The sequence below is a fragment of the Rhipicephalus sanguineus genome, chromosome 1, assembly GCF_013339695.2.
Source record: "Rhipicephalus sanguineus isolate Rsan-2018 chromosome 1, BIME_Rsan_1.4, whole genome shotgun sequence".
Classification (NCBI taxonomy): Eukaryota; Metazoa; Arthropoda; class Arachnida; order Ixodida; family Ixodidae; genus Rhipicephalus; species Rhipicephalus sanguineus.
This window is the reverse complement of record NC_051176.1, coordinates 223,406,492-223,425,776: the sequence shown is the minus strand read 5'-3', so window position 1 is coordinate 223,425,776 and position 19,285 is coordinate 223,406,492. Positions and strand designations below refer to the sequence as shown.

The window sequence follows — 19,285 nt, the reverse complement described above, 5'->3', positions numbered from 1 at the left end:
ACTGCCGCAGCGAACAAAGACGCTACGGCCGGGTTCGTCGACTCCGGCACGGCGCAGAAAAGGCACTCGAAGCAGGATGTCAACAAACGGGTTTATTAACCCAAGATGCAGCACAGTACGACAGTCACGGGCTTGCAGGCCGTAAAGGGAACTCCGCAAGACCGATCGAGTACGCTTGCCAGCGGCGCTACGACTATCACACAAAGGGCAGCAGTCGAGCACACGAACGAGAAGCCGCCTGCTAGAGCAGCGCGTCAACCTCTCGTGCCAGCCTGAGAGCATCTCCCCCGGGCAAGCCCGCGCCAGACAGAACCGAGCTCAAGGGGGAAGGGGGTCGTCACTGGCGGCCAATGAGGACAGGCGTTGCGCAGTGACGTAAGCTAGCATGGTGGCGTGAGCATGTCAAGGCATGCCCGGGCGCGTGCCCGCGCGCCGGGAAGCCGACGCATGGCTCGCACCAGACAAAGAGGCCTGGCGCTGCCGATTAACGGCGGTCCCCGGCGCTCGAGCCGCGCGGGGCCAACACACGCGCTAGCTGGGGAACGAGGCGCCAAAGGGGAGGGCGCGCTCGATTCCCACATTCCCCCCTCCTAAAGACCGAGGCCAGCCTGTGAAAGAGGCTGTCCGAGGCCAAGTGGCAAGGTCAGCTCAGCCGCAAGGGGGCTGGCCAACGGGGCAAAGTCCAACAGGGGGGTGTCGTCTTCCCGGAGGTACAAGTCCATAGGTCGGCCATGGCCACACAAAAGTTCCACCGAAAGTTCCACCACAAGGGAGAGCCCACTGCCGTAAGAAGGTCCGCAGCCCAGGAGGAACGGGGAAGACTGCACAAGGGCGGGCAGCCAGCCCGCTTGAAGTTCGCCGGACTGGAGAGGTTGGCAGCCGGGAACGTACGAGGCGTGGCTGCCAGATGCGTGCGGCAGCCAACCGCCGAAAGTCGCTGGGACGGGAGCCTCACAGGTACGGCAGGCCGGAACAGCAGGCAGCCAGGAACGGAAGCCGGAGCGACCACGCTCGGGCCTGGGCCAAAGCTTGAGTGGGCGGACCAGCCACCGAGGGCGGCTGCCGAAGCTGCCAGGTGGGTTAGGCAGGGTGGTGGTGTCTGCAGGCCAGAAGGCAGGAACCAGGCCCCCGCAGGAAGGACCAGGGAACAGCAGACCATCAGGTTCAGCAACAGGCTGGCGGCACGGTTGAGCCAGGCGCAGGGGGACGACAGGGCTAAGCCGGAGTGGACAGGAGTGCCCCCGGCATAGCCAGCTTGCCAAAAAGGGTGCCTGCCTGACAGTGCTGAGCAGCAAAAGGGGGCGCTTGCCAGGTTATGGCTTGGACAACACGTCAGAGGGTATTTTCAGCCAAGAGGGCCTTCTACCACTTCCAGACGTGTGCCGCCGCACCTTAGCGATTATTTTCCATTCACTGTCATGGTATGGAATAAAGTCCAGCTACCTGTCAGTGGGAGAAAGGTTGCTTAGGTGCGTTTCCGCAGGTTGTACCGATGGCGTGGCTTGGAGCCAGCCTTCTCACGGTTTTCCTGCGGTTCGGTGACCGCCTCCCCCCCTCCCAAGTCGTTGCTGCGGGCAACGAAAGGGTTTGAGGGCGGCTGCATGAGCCCGGGGGTTTGCCCGCACGAGACTGCACGCATTGTCACACGAGGAGTGAAGAGCGTCACGTTTAATGCCTGGCCAGGTAGCAGAGCGGCACAACTTTTAGAAAGTCTTACGGCCACTCGCATGTCCGGCCAACCGCGAGTCGAGGAAATAGCCGAGGGTGGCTTTCCCGAGACTGCGGGGTACCCCCACCTTGAAAGACTCCTTGGGAGCTTCCTCCGGTGGGATATGGAGCGCAGGAGAACTCCACCGGCGACAAACAGATGCGAATCCAACGTGCCCGCAGCAATACCAGACTGCGTAAACGGCACACGGCGCCGACAGCAATACCAGACTGTCAATACGCGCCCGCTCCTTGGGAGCACGGCTCTTGGAGCCCGAAACGGATCGCACTGCTGTGCCTTTGGTGTCTCTTCTCTGCTTAAGAGGATACCAGCTGACGTGACGTGCTCACCCGAGGCGATCGACTCGGACAGTCACTTCGCCGTCGGGGTTCGCGCCTTTCGACCCACTGGAGCCAGAGGCCCCGGAGTCTACTCGATGCGATTGCTCTCGGGAGTGGCGAACACAAGTGTCACACCGAAACGGGGGCACGCGGCAAGGCGTGAGCCACGACGTTTGAACTCCCTTTCCGGTAGCGCACAACGAAGTTGTACCGCTGCAAAGTCAACGCCCAGCGCGCGAGGCGGCCCGAGGGCTCGCGCAAGCGCTTAAGCCAGACTAGCGCCATGGGGTTCGTTTCCTCCACCAATGGCACTCCATCGACATAGCAGACAAGCTTCCGGCGAGCGAAATCTCGAGTGGCGTTTCGAGTAGCCACCGCGTGCCGAACTTAAAAGGCAGCGGTAGCCACTGCGAGGGTTGCAAGTGGTTGTAGGGCGCCGAAAGGGACGACCTCGTAGCCACCGCTTGGGAAGTCATTCACGATACCCGTGCGCGCGAGAAAGACGCGACCGAGAATCACGGGCAGCGAAAGACCAGGGAGATGCACAAAGCGCTGTCGGCGCGCGCGATTCTCCCAGCGCACAACCAACCGCGAAGCGCCGCACGAAACAGCGGTTCTGCTCGCGAGATGGAAGGCAATGTTTTGCCTGGAGCCGTGCCGCAGTTGTGTGCAGCGCTAATTGCTCCAAGGCAGGCGCCGCCGTTGTAGGGTCGTGCGCCTGTTCTCCGCCATGCACGCCATACCCAAAGGGGCCAATAAACGGCACAGAGAAGAAGGGTTTCCGCACGGACGGATGCATGATGCCTCATGCGACAGGCAAACGAATCGACAACGGAGCACGGTGGCTCACATTTGCCGAAAGCGTCGCCAAGGCGCGCATGAGGAAAATGATCGTCGGAAAACGCGGCGACGGTGTCGCCTATGCGAGCTGGCTCGCGGACGACACTGTCAACCCTTTACGCTCGTGCAGGGGCGGCGCCAGTGGGGGGTTTGGGGGGGCTCTAGCCCCCCCAAAATTTCCGCCTGCCCCCCCAAGAGCAAGCATAGTCAAAATACAATGCATATGTTCCCAGCCTCCCTGCCCCCCTGAAGGCACCCACTTGTCGTGGGTGCCCCCCCAGTAAAAAAATCCTGGCGCCGCCCCTGCGCTCGTGACAACGACGGGCCAGCGAGCGTGTGAACGCCAGCACCATGTGGCCTAGGAAGGGACGTTCCGGTGCGGCGGTTTGGTCACTCAGCTGCGCTGCTAAAAAAGGAAGGCCAGCGAGCGGAGACGACGCATTGGAGGGGCCCGAAAGCACGTACTCCGCGTGTGTCTCGAACAGCTGAGAAAACCCGAAACTGGCTAGGCTAGGACTGTAGTCCACATTCGAGCGGTCATCAACAAAGGAGGCCCCAAGACGGGATCTCTCCCGGTGGCCGAAAGCCGAGGGCCGCTAAGGCGAGCTTACCTCGTGCTGCCGGCGTCGTCCGCATCGAACGAGATCAAGTCCGTCGCCACGGGATCGAGCAGGAACGAGCGCCTCGAGAGGGATTGCTCCGCTGCCATGCCGAAACCAAGTTGGGCGCCAGTTATGTGGAGATAGGTTTGCGAGACGCTTACCCTACGAGGCGACCGGCAAGGGACGCGACGTTCTCCACTGCCGCAGCGAACAAAGACGCTACGGCCGGGTTCGTCGACTCCGGCACGGCGCAGAAAAGGCACTCGAAGCAGGATGTCAACAAACAACACGGGTTTATTAACCCAAGATGCAGCACAGTACGACAGTCACGGGCTTGCAGGCCGTAAAGGGAACTCCGCAAGGAGTACGCTTGCCGGCGTCGCTACGACCATCACACAAAGGGCAGCAGTCGAGCGCACTGACGAGAAGCCACCTGCCAGAGCAGCGCGTCAACCTCTCGCGCCGGCCTGAGTGCATCTCTCGCGGGAAAGCGGGAAAGCCCGCACCAGACAGAAGCGAGCACAAGGGGGAAGGGGGTTGTCACTGGCGGCCAATGAGGACAGGCGTTGCGCAGTGACGTAAGCTAGCTTGGTGGCGTGAGCATGTGAGCATGTCGAGGCATGCCCGGACGCGTGCCCGCGCTCCGGGAAGCTGACGCATGGCTCGCACCAGACAAAGAGGCCTGGCGCTATCGCCGTCGTCGCCATACCACTGATCTCCACTAGGAGGAGCTGGATGGCGCATCGAGCACGCGGGCGTGAAGCCACCGGAAGCCACTGTTTTTGTCCCGGAAGAGAGTTTTTCTCTTCTTTTTTAAAGAAATACCTGCCTGTAGCGCAGTAAACTGTACGAATAGACCAGAAAAGTCGCCAGGAAATACATTTCACGCTAAGTACCTCAATGTTGCATTACTTTTTACGCATTTTGTACGCTGCCGCGCTCCGCCGTATTCGGACGGCGTCGGCACGGCGTTCGTCATCTTTCGTGTAGCGTTCGTCGGCGTCTAAAGTGAGGCGTAATCACAGACTTTGAAAAAATAAAAAAGAAAAACGATCATAACAACAGCTGCCACCCGAGAATACTTGAATTGCGCGACTGAGACGGACAGAAGACGCCAGCTTCCGGGACAAACAGGGGACTTTCCGGTGGCTTCACAAGCGCCCGCCTCGTAGAGCGGGGATGCGCCGTCCAGCCCATAGAGTTTCATACAATACCCTAGAGAGGAAACTGGCGCTGCGATCGTTCAACCACCATGGGAATGATGGGAAGTACAGGCTTCGGATTGGATAGCGTTAGCTAGCGAACTTTCTACGGATCTTCTTCTACAGTTTCAGTTTCCTTCTTCGCGAGGCGTGGGTAGTGGGGTGCGTTTCAAAGCATTCAAGCAGCGCCTTTGTTGTTCAAAGATACTGAAGTCCGCTAGATCTCTTGCTTTGCTGCGACGCTGCAGCTTTACAGGTTGTATTTGACAGTTTTAGCAAAGCGTCGTGCACTCACCGCTGCGCACAGATGTAGCGTCCCATGTCAGTGCAGCAAACTGCATCGAGTTCACGTTTGTTTGATAAGCGCGTCTTACCAAAACTCGTTCAAATCAGCTGCAAAACGACGGCGAAGCTAAGTAGACGCACCGTCGCGCTCCTTAGACTCGACTTCACAACAAAACGAGAGATGCGTTGGAGGCAGACCACTTGAACAGACGCACCTGGCATCGCAGCAGACAATACGTTAAGTGTTTCTCACTCAATACAGTACTGTTATTTCCACAAATAGATAATGAGTACTTTCGAGGTAAAAACAAGCGTGTTTCTTTTCAAGTGTTGTACAAAAATAATTCATTATTTGGTGATGCCAAATCTGGAACACAATTGCAGAGCAATGCATACCCTGGTGGTTGAATTTGTCCAGGTTTCAGTTCCATCTCACGATCACGCAAACTTTTTGCAAGAAGTTTTACGTACAAAAGAATGAAGCAAGTTTTAATTGGAATTAACTTCATATCACTTTGTTTTACACTCGGCAAACAACCGTTGCGAATCTCAAGAACCTAATCCATCCGAAGCAAATCCGAAGCCTGTACTTCCCATCATTCCCATGGTGGTTGAAGCGCGTCTCAAGGAGCCCGCGTAGACACTAGCGCCAGATTCCCCTCTAGGTATTATTGTAAGAAACTCTATGGTCCAGCCTTTTTAATGGAGGTCAGTGCGCCATACTGCCGATTAACGGCGGTCCCCGGCGCTCGAGCCGTGCGGGGCCAACACACGCGCTAGCGGGAAGCCGACGCATGGCTCGCACCAGACAAAGAGGCCTGGCGCTGCCGATTAACGGCGGTCCCCGGCGCTCGAGCCGCGCGGGGCCAACACGCGCTAGCTGGGGAACGAGGCGCCAAAGGGGAGGGCGCGCTCGATTCCCACAGCCTGAACGCAAGAGGGGTCAGGACCTTCCTGACCCGCCCCCCCCCCCCCCCCCCCCCCAAGATTTACGCCACTGCTGATATCTAGCACCTCATTTGAACATGCATATTTACACTATTTACGCCGGAAAGAGCGTACAACAAAGTACGATGAAGTATGCTTGCAATTATTGTTGCGTCAAGTCACTGCGATTGCCACGCCCGCACGCCCCGCTCTCGGAGCAAGTGCTGGATGGCGAAAAAATGTTCAGCCGGCCGGATCTGCCTGCCTAGGAGCTGTGTGTACTATATCTGCATTGCTTCGACAGAAATTTCTGCAAATTGCTATTTTCAGAAGTTGCAGCATTTAGCAATTTGCTTAGAATTTAACCGTACTTTTTTACTGGCGCAATTAGCGAAGAAGTGTCATTGCCCATTGAATACACCATTCTGTTAGGTAATATGTCGTGATTTTGTAACAATACATCGTTGTAGATTAGCACAGCCACTTATTTATTTATTTATTTATTTATTTATTTATTTATTTATTTATTTATTTATTTATTTATTTATTAACTTTTCAAAAGCGAACTATCTGCGCATTTTTACGGTGTGCAAACGATGGGCACTTCACTTAACGGCTGGAGTTCAGAGAAAAAAAATTGCATAGCATAGTCGTGAAGGTGCTTAATTGTCCTGACACTGCAGTTTTAAACGGTACACAATATCGGCTTCTTCATGGTGTTAAGCCGCTAAGCGCGAGGTCGCGGTTTAGACTCCCAGCCACGCCACCAAATTCCCATCGGAGACGAAAAAAAAAAAAAAGTTCTCTAACGTGGTTTCGGTTGAGGTCAGGAAATACCATGCAGTGAATTAAAGCTGAGTTCTCCTTTACGGTATTGATCATAACTCATCCAGCAGTTTCATGGCATTGAACATAATGAATTTTAACCATTAGCCATCGTATTACATAATCTGTTGCGCGGTTACTTCACTGTATCTCATGCCTCTGACGTGTTTGCTGCCTAATTTTACAGCTTTGCACGATACACAAGTGTGTAATGTGCATCACCACTTCACAAAGATTGAGCCGTAAACGAAAGTTAACAAGAATATGCGAAACAAGAACCTCCACCGTTTCCATTAGGACCTATGAGATCTCCAATAAAACGGTATACTTTTAGTAGGCTCGTGCATATATACTACGCGAAGCGCACATGCAGCCACGGCAATGGTAAAATATACTAGGAGCGAATGCACAATCGTACCTTTCAGCTAGACATTCAGTGCACACTGTACAGGCAACACTACGGTACACGCACTCGCAGTTTATCGTGTAAAAACTTTGAGGACGCTTGAGCTTCGCCTCCAGGAGTACAGAACGCGATAGCGTGATCGGGTCCCGCGCGCATCGCCTTCAGCCGCGCCGCATGAACAGGAACGTCGTTTGTGCGCGTAGCATTGGCCGTCTCAAACTGCGCTAGAATGCCTACTGGATGTACAGTTGCGAAATACGCCACAATTCTTCATTTTGGAAATTGGCGAAGTACCCACCACACGTCCGTAAGGCGCCACGCTCACCTGCGCAACTGCACACTTTGTAATGGTGGGTAGCTACTAGCTTTAAACTGCCCACTCGTTGCGCAATTAACTTGTTTTGACGCCTGCTGCGATCCTACGATTCTGCCGTGCAATATTAGATGCGCTAAGGAGACTCCTCCGACTACATGGCATTCTTATAGCGTTTTTTTTTTTTTACGAAACAGTTTCAGGCACTGGCGTGCCTCCGTGGTAGAACACGTTTTCGCCACGCAGAATGCCTGGGTGCGCTTCTCACCGGCGCCGGACATTTTTATTATTTATTTATTTGCATCTGTATCGAATTTTCGCTCACGGACAGCGCCCATTTCTCGCCCACAACCTACGACACCGCCGCCGACGCCGACACCGGAATTTCTGCGAGACGAGCTCTTTAACGCTACTAAAATGTAACCTGTTTAACCTGTACTAAAATGTCTGCTGCTGAAGTTTGCTGCGCATGCGTGCACTCCGCGCGCATGCGCCGCGGCTCGACATTTTCCACTGGTTACCGCGAAAGCAGCACCGCTTCTCACCGTGCAACTCCTTTTACCTCGTAAGCAGCACAAAATAGAGCCGGGATAGATAATAATATACATACTCTAATCTTCAGGATTATGGCGCGCATGACAGCATGAGACTACGTGACTACGTACTGCAAAATGTGATAGACTCCGTAATCCAGCTTCAAGGCTCTTCCGCTAGGCTGCGCGACATACCGGTTTTTTGTTACTTTTAAACACGATTTAAAAATATAAATTCTACTGACAACGCGAAAAAGATGCTAGAATCTGTCACTATATTTTACTGTCTTTTCATGTTTAACAGGATCTAGTCACACGTTGTGACCAGTTGTCGGTCCCTTTAAAAGTACTAGAAGTACCAGCCTTGTGGCGACAATAAAAATTAGTGTGCTCGATATCACAGCTGCTATGATTGAAGCATAAATTCTAGTCATTTTCGCAATCGATTCTCGGTGATGACGAAGTCCGAGCCGTCAATATTGCCGAGTCACCGTCCATTCCTAATTCTAGATAACACAGACAGTTCGTCGAATATCTGATTTCTATTGTCGATGAGTGCAAAGCGTCCTGGACGCGCAGCGCTTTTGATTCTCCTGTCCACATCCAATTACACTTTAAAGGGGTCCTGCAACCAGGGCCGTACCCAAGAATTTTTTTTCGGGGGGGGGGGGGTTGTGTGCCGAACAGCTAACTTTGGCAACTGGTGGTCGCTGTGAAGGCGTGAAAGTATTTTAGTGCCACCCGAAAAGTTAAAGCATGAAAATATTTCGGCAGGTGTCACAACCGCCTTAGCCTCCCCCCGCCCCCCCCCCCCCCCCCTAGTTACGACCCTGCCTGCAGCACTTTTTTTCAGCGTGGTCAGAAACGGTGCCGATCGGTAGTCGAGGTTCCCGAGAACACGGGAGCCAAAGGTTACAGCGCGGCACGCGGCCTGGGATTTACAATAAATTCTCAAAGTCAGCTAAAAACCGCTTCCTCTTCTCTCGACAAAAATGATGCTTACGGCGTCACTGCCATTGGCCACGCCATTGGTAGAGCTCCGTGTTTTCGGTGTTTATTTTTCTTGAAAATTTGTGGGTGTTTATCGGAGTTTATATTTTTGGCTGAAATTCGGCGTTTATCGGAGTTTATTTTTATTTCTCGTAAATCCCCAATTCTCCGAAATTCGGAGTGTTGCATTATTCTTGAAACCCCTAAGTCTTAGATCAATTCATACCTGAATATTAAAACATCAAAACACACGAAGCACATTTTTTTCTAGAAGGTTTGAATGCACAAAAATATACGCATAAGCGAAATACTTGAACACATAACACCTGTACTGTGCGTATAACAACCTTACGCTTAAAGCTTATTGTAAAACAGGCAAGCATACTTTGCGAGGTTGATGTCAGTGATCGAAGCGCGCTCCCGGCGATTGACGACTTTCAGCTTTGAAAAGGCCCTTTCAACGTTAGCGCTAGAAACAGGCAGTGCCAGAAGACGCAGCGCGCAGCGAGAAAGCACTGGCCACTGGACATTGTGAAGTCACCAAAACGACACGGGTTCAACAATGTTACATATTTCATAGCACTGATAGTTCGCAAAATCACTCAGGAGCTTGCTCATGTCGTCAGTCTCAAGAAGCATTAATTGAAAAATAGGCGCATAGGCTTCGAACGCGCAGGGCGGCTCATGCTTCACATTCGGATTCACAGTTTGAACACAGTACCAAAACGATTTTTAAATGCGAAGCATTTCTTAGCGAACTTCTGCGACTTTGACCGTATCTATCTATCTATCTATCTATCTATCTATCTATCTATCTATCTATCTATCTATCTATCTATCTATCTATCTATCTATCTATCTATCTATCTATCTATCTATCTATCTATCTATCTAGCCGCCTACGACTTTGTGCTCTCCTGGTCGCTTGGTTAATCGAATGTGCACCAAAATTGGTATGGCGTAACATGACTGTATGACGAACATAAATGACAAGTCATAACATGAAAATCATGACACGAATGTCATGTACAGCATGATTTACATGCTACGCTCATGGTGCACTGGCGGCCGTTTCGCTAGCTTGATATACACCAAAATTGGTATCTTGTGACGTGACTGGGTGACGAACATAAATAACACGAGTTAACATGAAAATCATGACACGCATGTCATGTACAGCATGACTTACGTGCCACGCTCATGGTGCGCTGGCGGCCGTTTCGCTAGCTTTATATACACCAAAATTGGTATCTTGCGACGTGACCGTGTGACGAACATAAATAACACGAGTTATCATGAAAATCATGACACGCATGTCATGTACAGCATGACTTACGTGCCACGCTCATGGGGCGCTGGCGGCCGTTTCGCTAGATTGATATGCACCGAAATTGGTATCTCGTGACGTGACCGTGTGAAGAACATAAATAACACGAGTTATCATGAAAATCATGACACGTATGTCATGTACAGCATGACTTACGTGCCACGCTCATGGGGCGCTGGCGGCCGTTTCGCTAGCTTTATATACACCAAAATTAGTATCTTGCGACGTGACCGTGTGACGAACATAAATAACACGAGTTATCATGAAAATCATGACACGCATGTCATGTACAGCATGACTTACGTGCCACGCTCATGGGGCGCTGGCGGCCGTTTCGCTAGATTGATATGCACCGAAATTGGTATCTTGTGACGTGACCGTGTGACGAACATAAATAACACGAGTTATCATGAAAATCATGACACGCATGTCATGTACAGCATGACTTACGTGCCACGCTCATGGGGCGCTGGCGGCCGTTTCGCTAGATTGATATGCACCGAAATTGGTATCTTGTGCCGTGACCGTGTGAAGAACATAAATAACACGAGTTATCATGAAAACCATGACACGCATGTCATGTACAGCATGACTTACGTGCCACGCTCATGGGGCGCTGGCGGCCGTTTCGCTAGCTTTATATGCACCAAAATTGGTATCTTGCGACGTGACCGTGTGACGAACATAAATAACACGAATTATCATGAAAATCATGACACGCATGTCATGTACAGCATGACTTACGTGCCACGCTCATGGGGCGCTGGCGGCCGTTTCGCTAGATTGATATGCACCGAAATTGGTATCTTGCGACGTGACCGTGTGACGAACATAAATAACACGAGTTATCATGAAGATCATGACACGATTGTCATGTACAGCATGACTTACGTGCCACGCTCATGGGGCGCTGGCGGCCGTTTCGCTAGATTGATATGCACCGAAATTTGTATCTTGCGACGTGACCGTGTGAAGAACATAAATAACACGAGTTATCATGAAAATCATGACACGCATGTCATGTACAGCATGACTTACGTGCCACGCTCATGGGGCGCTGGCGGCCGTTTCGCTAGCTTGATATACACCAATATTGGTCTCTTCCGACGTGACCGTGTGACGAACATAAATAACACGAGTTATCATGAAAATCATGACACGCATGTCATGTACAGCATGACTTACGTGCCACGCTCATGGTGCGCTGGCGGCCGTTTCGCTAGCTTGATATACACCAATATTGGTCTCTTACGACGTGACCGTGTGACGAACATAAATAACACGAGTTATCATGAAAATCATGACACGCATGTCATGCACAGCATGACCTACGTGCCACGCTCATGGGGCGCTGGCGGCCGTTTCGCTAGATTGATACACACCAAAATTGGTATCTTGCGACGTGACCGTGTGACGAACATAAATAACACGCGTTATCATGAAAATCATGACACGCATGTCATGTACAGCATGACTTACGTGCCACGCTCACGGGGCGCTGGCGGCCGTTTCGCTAGCTTGATATACACCAATATTGGTCTCTTACGACGTGACCGTGTGACGAACATAAATAACACGAGTTATCATGAAAATCATGAAACGCATGTCATGTACAGCATGACTTACGTGCCACGCTCATGGGGCGCTGGCGGCCGTTTCGCTAGATTGATATACACCAAAATTGGTATCTTGCGACGTGACCGTGCGACGAACATAAATAACACGAGTTATCATGAAAATCATGACACGCATGTCATGTACAGCATGACTTACGTGCCACGCTCATGGCGCGCTGGTGGCCGTTTCGCTAGCTTGATCTACCCCGGAATTGGTCTTCCGCGACGTCACTGTGTGACGAACATAAATAATAGGAGTTAACATGAAAACCATGACACGCATTTTCCACAATGACATACAAGACGATGTATGCAGCTCTTTGCTGGCTGCTTCGCATTACATCGATTCCCACAATGCGTGGGATCTGCCGGCTTTTTGGTGTACTGGAGTTGATCACACAGGTTCCTCTCAGATGTCTGTCTCCACTTTTCGGCGACAGCAGCGTAGTATCCGCGAAAGTCTGCGACAGTTGTTAAACGGTCAGTCTCGTCAAGGAGGTCCAACAGACTTGTGCCATCTGATGCGAAAACCTCGGTTGGATCACGCCATTGACTGATGAGTGCGTCCAAACAAACCCCTAGCAGGGGCGTAGCCAAGGGGGGGGGGTTTCAAACCCCCCCCCCCCCCCCGAAATTTTTCAGTTTTGCTAGCGTATATATACATGCACACATACAAACGAACGCACGAACATACTTAAAGTATGGTTGAACCCCCCCCCCCCCCCACCGAAAAAAATTTCTGGCTACGCCCCTGACCCCTAGTATGGGATAAACTTGGTGTACCAGGGCACTTTCTGCCTCAAGTTCCGTAATGATTGAGAGCACGGCACACGAATTGGTCTTCAGAAACCTCATTCAACGAGCAAGTCGTGCGCAGCCTCATGCGATGAAATAAGACTCTTGAGCTTCTCACACTTCGTTCCCTTGGCTTCGTCGCTCCTAAAGAAAGACAAGATTGCGCGCCAGTAGTCCAAAATATCTTCTACAGCTTCATAAAAAGAGAACCACCTCGACGGACATACGGTTTTTAGCGACTTGATGGACATGCCCATGGCCTGTAAGACAAAACTTACGGCGCAGCTCCCACGACGACTTCAACAGGGCAGGAAAGTGCACAACATAATCGTGAACTACGTTAAATGAGCTTGTCCTGATTCCATCCTCCAGAGCGTTGTTGAGCGCTCGCTAGTTAAAGATTTGGGCGGCTGTACATGGGGCTCCTTGATTAAGATGCGCTGTTACTTGGCCTTAAGGATATAAAGGGAGCGTTGCGCGCACGCACATGCATGTCAGAAACAAGCTGGCGAGGTCGTGTGCCAGAACACAGGCATCGTCAATACGTTCACATAGTTATTCTGCGCCATACATTAATTGAGAGATGACCACATCAACAAGAACTGTCGGGAAGTGTGTGGCATTTAAGGAACTATTCACGTGCACAATACTTGGTCGGCACATGTTAGTTCCTTCGAAATTTGCCGCCGTAATCGTAAGTATATTCCTATATAGTATAAGTAACTCTTCTGTTTCCGAAACACTCAAGGCTACACCGTTCTTGCCAAAGCGACGTTCCCGCGTTCGTTTGAATCGCAGAGCGGCCGCTCGATGGTGAGGGGAAAGGGACCCAACTTTCCGGTGTTTCGGCGGCACTGCGACCGATGGCGCTATGGTTGCTGCTGGCAGGCTGTAGGTGACTATTTGCTGCTGCCCAGGGGCGTAACTAAGGGGGCGGAGGCGGGATGGGGGCTCCAAACCCCCTTCCCCGAAAATTTGCAATTTTGCTTGCGTATATATACACGCACACATACAAACGCATGTACGCACATACATAAAGTATGGTTGAACCCCCCCCCCCTGAAAAAAATTTCTGGCTATATATACGACCCTGCTGCCACCCCATTTCATAGGAGATGCCTGTAACGATCATTATCAGCACCTACAGCAACCCGAAACAGGTTGCAGAAACAGCATTCGATAGCAGCAAAAGAGGGAAAGAGAGAGAGAGATCAGAAGGGAAACATTTTACGATAATTTAACCCTTTCAGACGCTATGTACACAATTGTGTGCACAACTTGTTTTTCTAGTTGTGTCGACTAGGGGCTAAGAAAGAGCAAGATACACTGCGGTTTGGATGAAGTGAACCTCCTGCCTAATAAATCTGTCTTCACTTAACTTCATTTCGCGGTGTACTGTTGCACATGATCACTTTTCTGAAGGCACTACCATGGTCGACGAGTGATACTGATTACGAGTGATAGTGTGAAACACAACACAACATGAATGACGTGGCGCTTCCCTCGAGCCATGCCAAAAGTACAGTTTCTCTTTTCTCAAAATGAACAAAACTAAAAACGAATTTACAGCATATTTCTGGCCTGAGATTTGATTCTGTATATGCGAAAACACAACATGAATGGATTCAGATAAATATTTAATCAGAACTTAATTTGGATTAGTTACTATAAAAGACATAAATCAATCTATTGTGAAATTATTTTTGTTGCAATAGAATATCGAGTGCCTTGAAATAATGTTGTGTCAATTCGACGCATTTACAGACGGTTCTTCATAGGTGGCGCCTGAAAGGTTTAAGACGGCAGTGTACAGCTGTACAAGACAGGTCAGACATTCCTCTTGTTATTGTTACCCCTACTTATGTAATCCTCCCCCCCCCCCCCTCACACAATGCTCCAATGTAGGAGCCTGAGAGGCGATTTGAATAAAAAAAAGATGAAGTTGACTCGTGCCCATTGTGTTTAAACTGCGCAGAAACTATTGAACATGTTCTATTACAATGCCAAAGTATCAAGAAATGTGGACGCATATGGCTTGGGCAAGACGTTACGTATGGTAGGTGAAACCTAAGTTATGCTCCTCATAAGCGTTTCTACCCAGGGTGGGCGGTGCAAGGTTGGCGCTGCCCCCTCTCCGCCCCCCCCCCCACACACATACACTTTAGAGAGCGGTCACTGTCGGTAGCACCATGGCAAACCAACGACTAAGCGTGGTTGAAAGCTGTCAACCCATCACAAAGGGCTGAGCTGTATTTCATCATCGCCATCAGCCACAACACCAACTATACAGTGTGCAGCTACTCCCGTGTCCGCTCAAGCTCCGATGATGATGATGATGATGATGACGACGATGATGATGATGATGATAAAATAGCCACACTGGATGGCCTTCTCCGTCGAGTAAGAAGTGAATTATTAAGGCGAAAGCCTTAGATGTCTCATCAAACGCGAAAATTCTCCGTCGGCGACCCGCGTCGGCGTCCAGCGGCGTCGGGGACAACACAAGTGACGCAAAAAATCATCATCACCTGATGACGACACCACATGACGTCATAGATTGGCAAAATTTATGACGTCACTGTGCCGTAACGTCACATGATGACGTCATCACATGACATCGTAGCTTGGTCAAGAATGGGCCGATCACGGAGGCAGTGCAGAACCACATTAGGTGAAGAAAGCCTTCGGAGGGTGGCGCGGCAGGATCAATACATCGACTAAGAAGAAAAAGAAGATGGCTATCGCCTTCAAGTCGTCTTATGTGAATGCATAAGGGACCCTGTAAGTTTTATTTTAGGGGCGAAGCTCCTTTTAGTCTAACCTTGTCACGTCCCCGTTGTCCGGCGTAACCACCTTTGCAAACTGCCCACTACTTCGTCTTTGCAAACATCCCACTACGACCCATCACCGATCCTTTGCAAACTGCCCACTACTTCGTCTTTGCAAACATCCCACTACGGTCCATCACCGATCCATTACTTCACCGACCATAAAGCCGTTATAATGAAGGGGGAACGGAAGCCACCTTTGCAAACTGCCCACTGCTTTGTCTTTGCAAACATCCCACTACGACCCATCACCGATCCATCACTTCACCGACCATAAAGCGGTTATAATGAAGGAGGAACGGAAGCCACGTCTAGCTACCACTTACGATTAATAAAATTTCTTGTATAAATATATACAGTGTTTGTCACGTCTTTGATGATGTACTTGGCTATCGCTTTGATTACTGCTGGGCGAAAGCACTGAAGATTTCACGGTGTAACCATGATTGCTTCAGGAGCTTCGCCCAAGCTCTTCATCATTCACCCGTGGATACGCTGTGAATTTTTTTGTTTCAAAGGCTGTTTTTTTTTCCTTTGCCAGTGATAGCTTCTCGATAGTTATTCGATTAAAATTCTGAAGTCTTGCGAGCCATAGCCACGATCTCCTCTCCTTGTGATGTTCTGTGAAGGAAGAAACAGCGCGAGAAACGGGACTAAGAGAGTCATGTGCGTCAGAATGCGACCATTGCGGTCAGTATCGAACCCGCGACCTCATGCTCAGCAGCGCAAACGCCATATCCTCTGTCAGTAAAGGTCAACAACTTGCTATCACAAAACTGTAATCCTCAGTGTAGCTTTAACAATTTCTCTTGGAATATCTAATGGTTTGCCTAAGTCTTCCTGAACTTCGCAAGGTGCTCCAAGTAGCTTCATATCCAGCGAAACACCACACAAGTGCCGAATCACACATAACACTTTATTGCAGATACAGAAACAGGCATTCGGAGTAGTAAAGCACGATAGTTGCATTGGTATTCAAGAGTACCAATAGGAGTCATGCGTGGGATTGCAGCGCGGCGCAGGGCACATGCTAGTTCAGGCCAGTTTTAAGACACTTTCGTGCAGGGTTCATAAAAGACTTCGGTCTGCAGCGGAAAGCTTCGGCAAACTGCGGCGTGTTGCGCAGAGGCCCGTTGACGCGGAACCAGGCTGGGCTCTTGAGCCCGTTGGCAGCGTTCCAACGCATCAGCCTGGGTGTGAAGTTCTCACAGAGGCTGGAAGCGTAGTACACAAAGAAGAGCCGTGGCGCGTCCAGTACGTCCTTTTTGTTGGCGCCCATGCGCAGCGATGTGTCTGTCTTGCGCAAGTAAAAGATGAAAGCCTCGTACGCTAGCGGTACGGCCAGCCCGTCCCACAGGTCCTGCAGTGGCCAGCTCCCATTCCTAGGGCCCGGGGTTTTGCGTAGCCAGGACATGTGGTCGTAGTCCTGCGCGAGGCAGCTGCGCGCGCTGGCGAAACTTCTTACAAACTTGCGCTGGTGTCTACGTCCCTGGTCGAACGCAAGCGTCCACGAATGCAGCACATCGAAGAGACGGCCATAGATCCGGGGCCCGATCCTGGCGATTTGAAGGGCCCCGGTCGTCGTGTCGTTGTAGACATTCAGGCTGAACGTGGCCGGCGGTATTTCTAGTCTCTGGTATGGATAAGACAGCTTGGGTTCGCTACTCAGAAAGCCACCCCGCCACGTCCACGGAAGCCTGCGTTGCGACGAGCTTGTTAGCCACTGATGCATAGTGGAGGACGCAGACACGCTGCTATTCTGGTAGGCCTCGCGAGCGTACTGGACTCGTACTGAGTCGTTCAAAAGCGTGGTCGGGAACAGTGGCTCCCATTCGATTGCGTCGAGTCCCGTAACGAGGCGGCCTCGGAGGGTGTTACTGAACGAGTGAATTCCGAGTACGTGATCGCGGAAGACGTCCCGAAGCCGAGCTAGAAGCCACAGGATGAACTTTCGACCACCAAGGACGCTCTCCGAGAAGCCCCGTGATAAATATAGAGGTATATTGGGTTCAAAACGGTCGAGAATTCTAAGGCAAGCCTTTGTTTGACGAAGAGGGCGGTGAAGTTCTGGAAAGCTCGCATAACCAATGGAACCAAAGCTATCCCTTACGCGGCTGTCAGAATTCAATGGTAGCAGAAGAAGTGCAAGGCGAAAGAGCATGTAGTGAACCAATTCTCGAGACGATGGCAAAGCGTCTTCGACGGCGAGTCCAAACACATACTCCGGCGCACCAAGTACCACTGGAGTCGACTTACTGATACTGTCGTCTCCAAATGCCGTGCGTAAAAGGGAAAGCCATTCAATCCGTTGCATGACCGGCAGTTGAGACACCTGTAAAGTCGGGCATCTGTCGAAATTATCATCCTCGCGGCGCCTGAAAAAGTTGGCTAACCGCTTCTCTAATTTCAAGACGTCAGTTTTAAAGCTTCTTCGGAAGTACGCCAGCAGCGACTGGAAGTACTGTCTAGTGAGTTGCTCTTCCTGAGTGCCTTGCTTGGAACGAACAAGGACCGTAGTAGGCTGCTGAATAACTAGTAGTGTACCGTTCCCAGTGGCCGCTTCGACCTGCAAAGAATCAGGTGGCAGCGAATTAGCACACGCAAATGCTACTTTCCTCCACAAGCCATTCGGCCTCCTGCTGGCAAGAACTGCTCTTGTAGTGTTAAAAATGTGTGTTCGTATGTCTGCTTCTGTGCAAGATCGTCAGCTTAGTTCTTTAATCGGTGTGCTGTGCATATGGCCATAGTTGATTACACTTATACCTTCACACACTGGCCTTGCGAATGTTCCGAAACGAATCGAACAGTCTGCTACTCCTTTCGTCTTCGATACAAAAATTTGATGTTCGTAATTGCGTCCATACCACAATTACATGTGTACCATTGTTACTAATAAACATACTTAAGTAACTTATAGTCTGCAAAATAAACAGTGACGTCACATAGCTCATGACGACTGCGACTAGGAATAATGTATTACCGAAAAACTTAAACTCACGACCCTATAAGGCCTTGAAACGGTTATGACGATATGTTATAACCTAGGAATCAAAGACCGATTTAAGCGCTATGCGTAAAGTGTGTAATTTATTAAACGGTCTTAATATATATATATATATATATATATATATATATATATATATATATATATATATATATATATATATATATATATATATATATATATATATATATATTGTCACGTGATGCTGTAACGGGAACCTGTAACTAGCAGTACAGCAGAACGTCAGGCTGGTCCGATCACTGGCACAACGACCTCATCGTCTTTTCCACGAGCTCGTCCTCATCATCTTTTCGACAGCGGCACATACAAGCCTGCTAAGAACAGTGCTAGGCGATCTTTACTCGTGGCATGACCCCCCCTTTTGGAGAGCATCGTCCCGATGCCACATCAAGATTACGAGAAACAGAAAAAAAAGCACACACACACACAATCACCAGGACACACGACGTAACGGTGACGAAGTGCTCACAAGGTTACACAAGAGAGTCTGACGAATAGTCAACGTTGGTAAAATGGTTTCATCCTTGAAACGTGGACGATGTCTGTCTGCTTGGAACGACGGGATCGATGAGCTGTCTCTTCAAGAACAACTTCGTAGTTGACTTCGCTGAGGCGACGGAGAACTCTATAGGGACCAAAATAGCGGTGCAATAACTTTTCCGACCGGCCCCGTTGGCGAATGGGGATCCACAGCCATACTTGATCACCCGGTTGGTAAATAA

At 50.4% G+C, this 19,285-nt stretch overlaps 1 protein-coding gene across 1 annotated transcript; it reads right to left on the bottom strand.

Annotated features, from left to right (window-relative positions):
* Positions 1–16,497: 16,497 nt before the first annotated feature.
* Positions 16,498–18,147, bottom strand: LOC125760103 (neprilysin-like). The gene is made up of 2 exons (XM_049419779.1): positions 17,932–18,147; positions 16,498–17,870 (listed from the first exon to the last, which is right to left on the bottom strand). Exon 2 carries the CDS (start codon positions 17,850–17,852, stop codon positions 16,569–16,571), a length of 1,284 nt encoding a protein of 427 aa, XP_049275736.1. The 5' UTR covers positions 17,853–17,870; positions 17,932–18,147; the 3' UTR covers positions 16,498–16,568.
* Between the last annotated feature and the right edge of the window lie 1,138 nt (positions 18,148–19,285).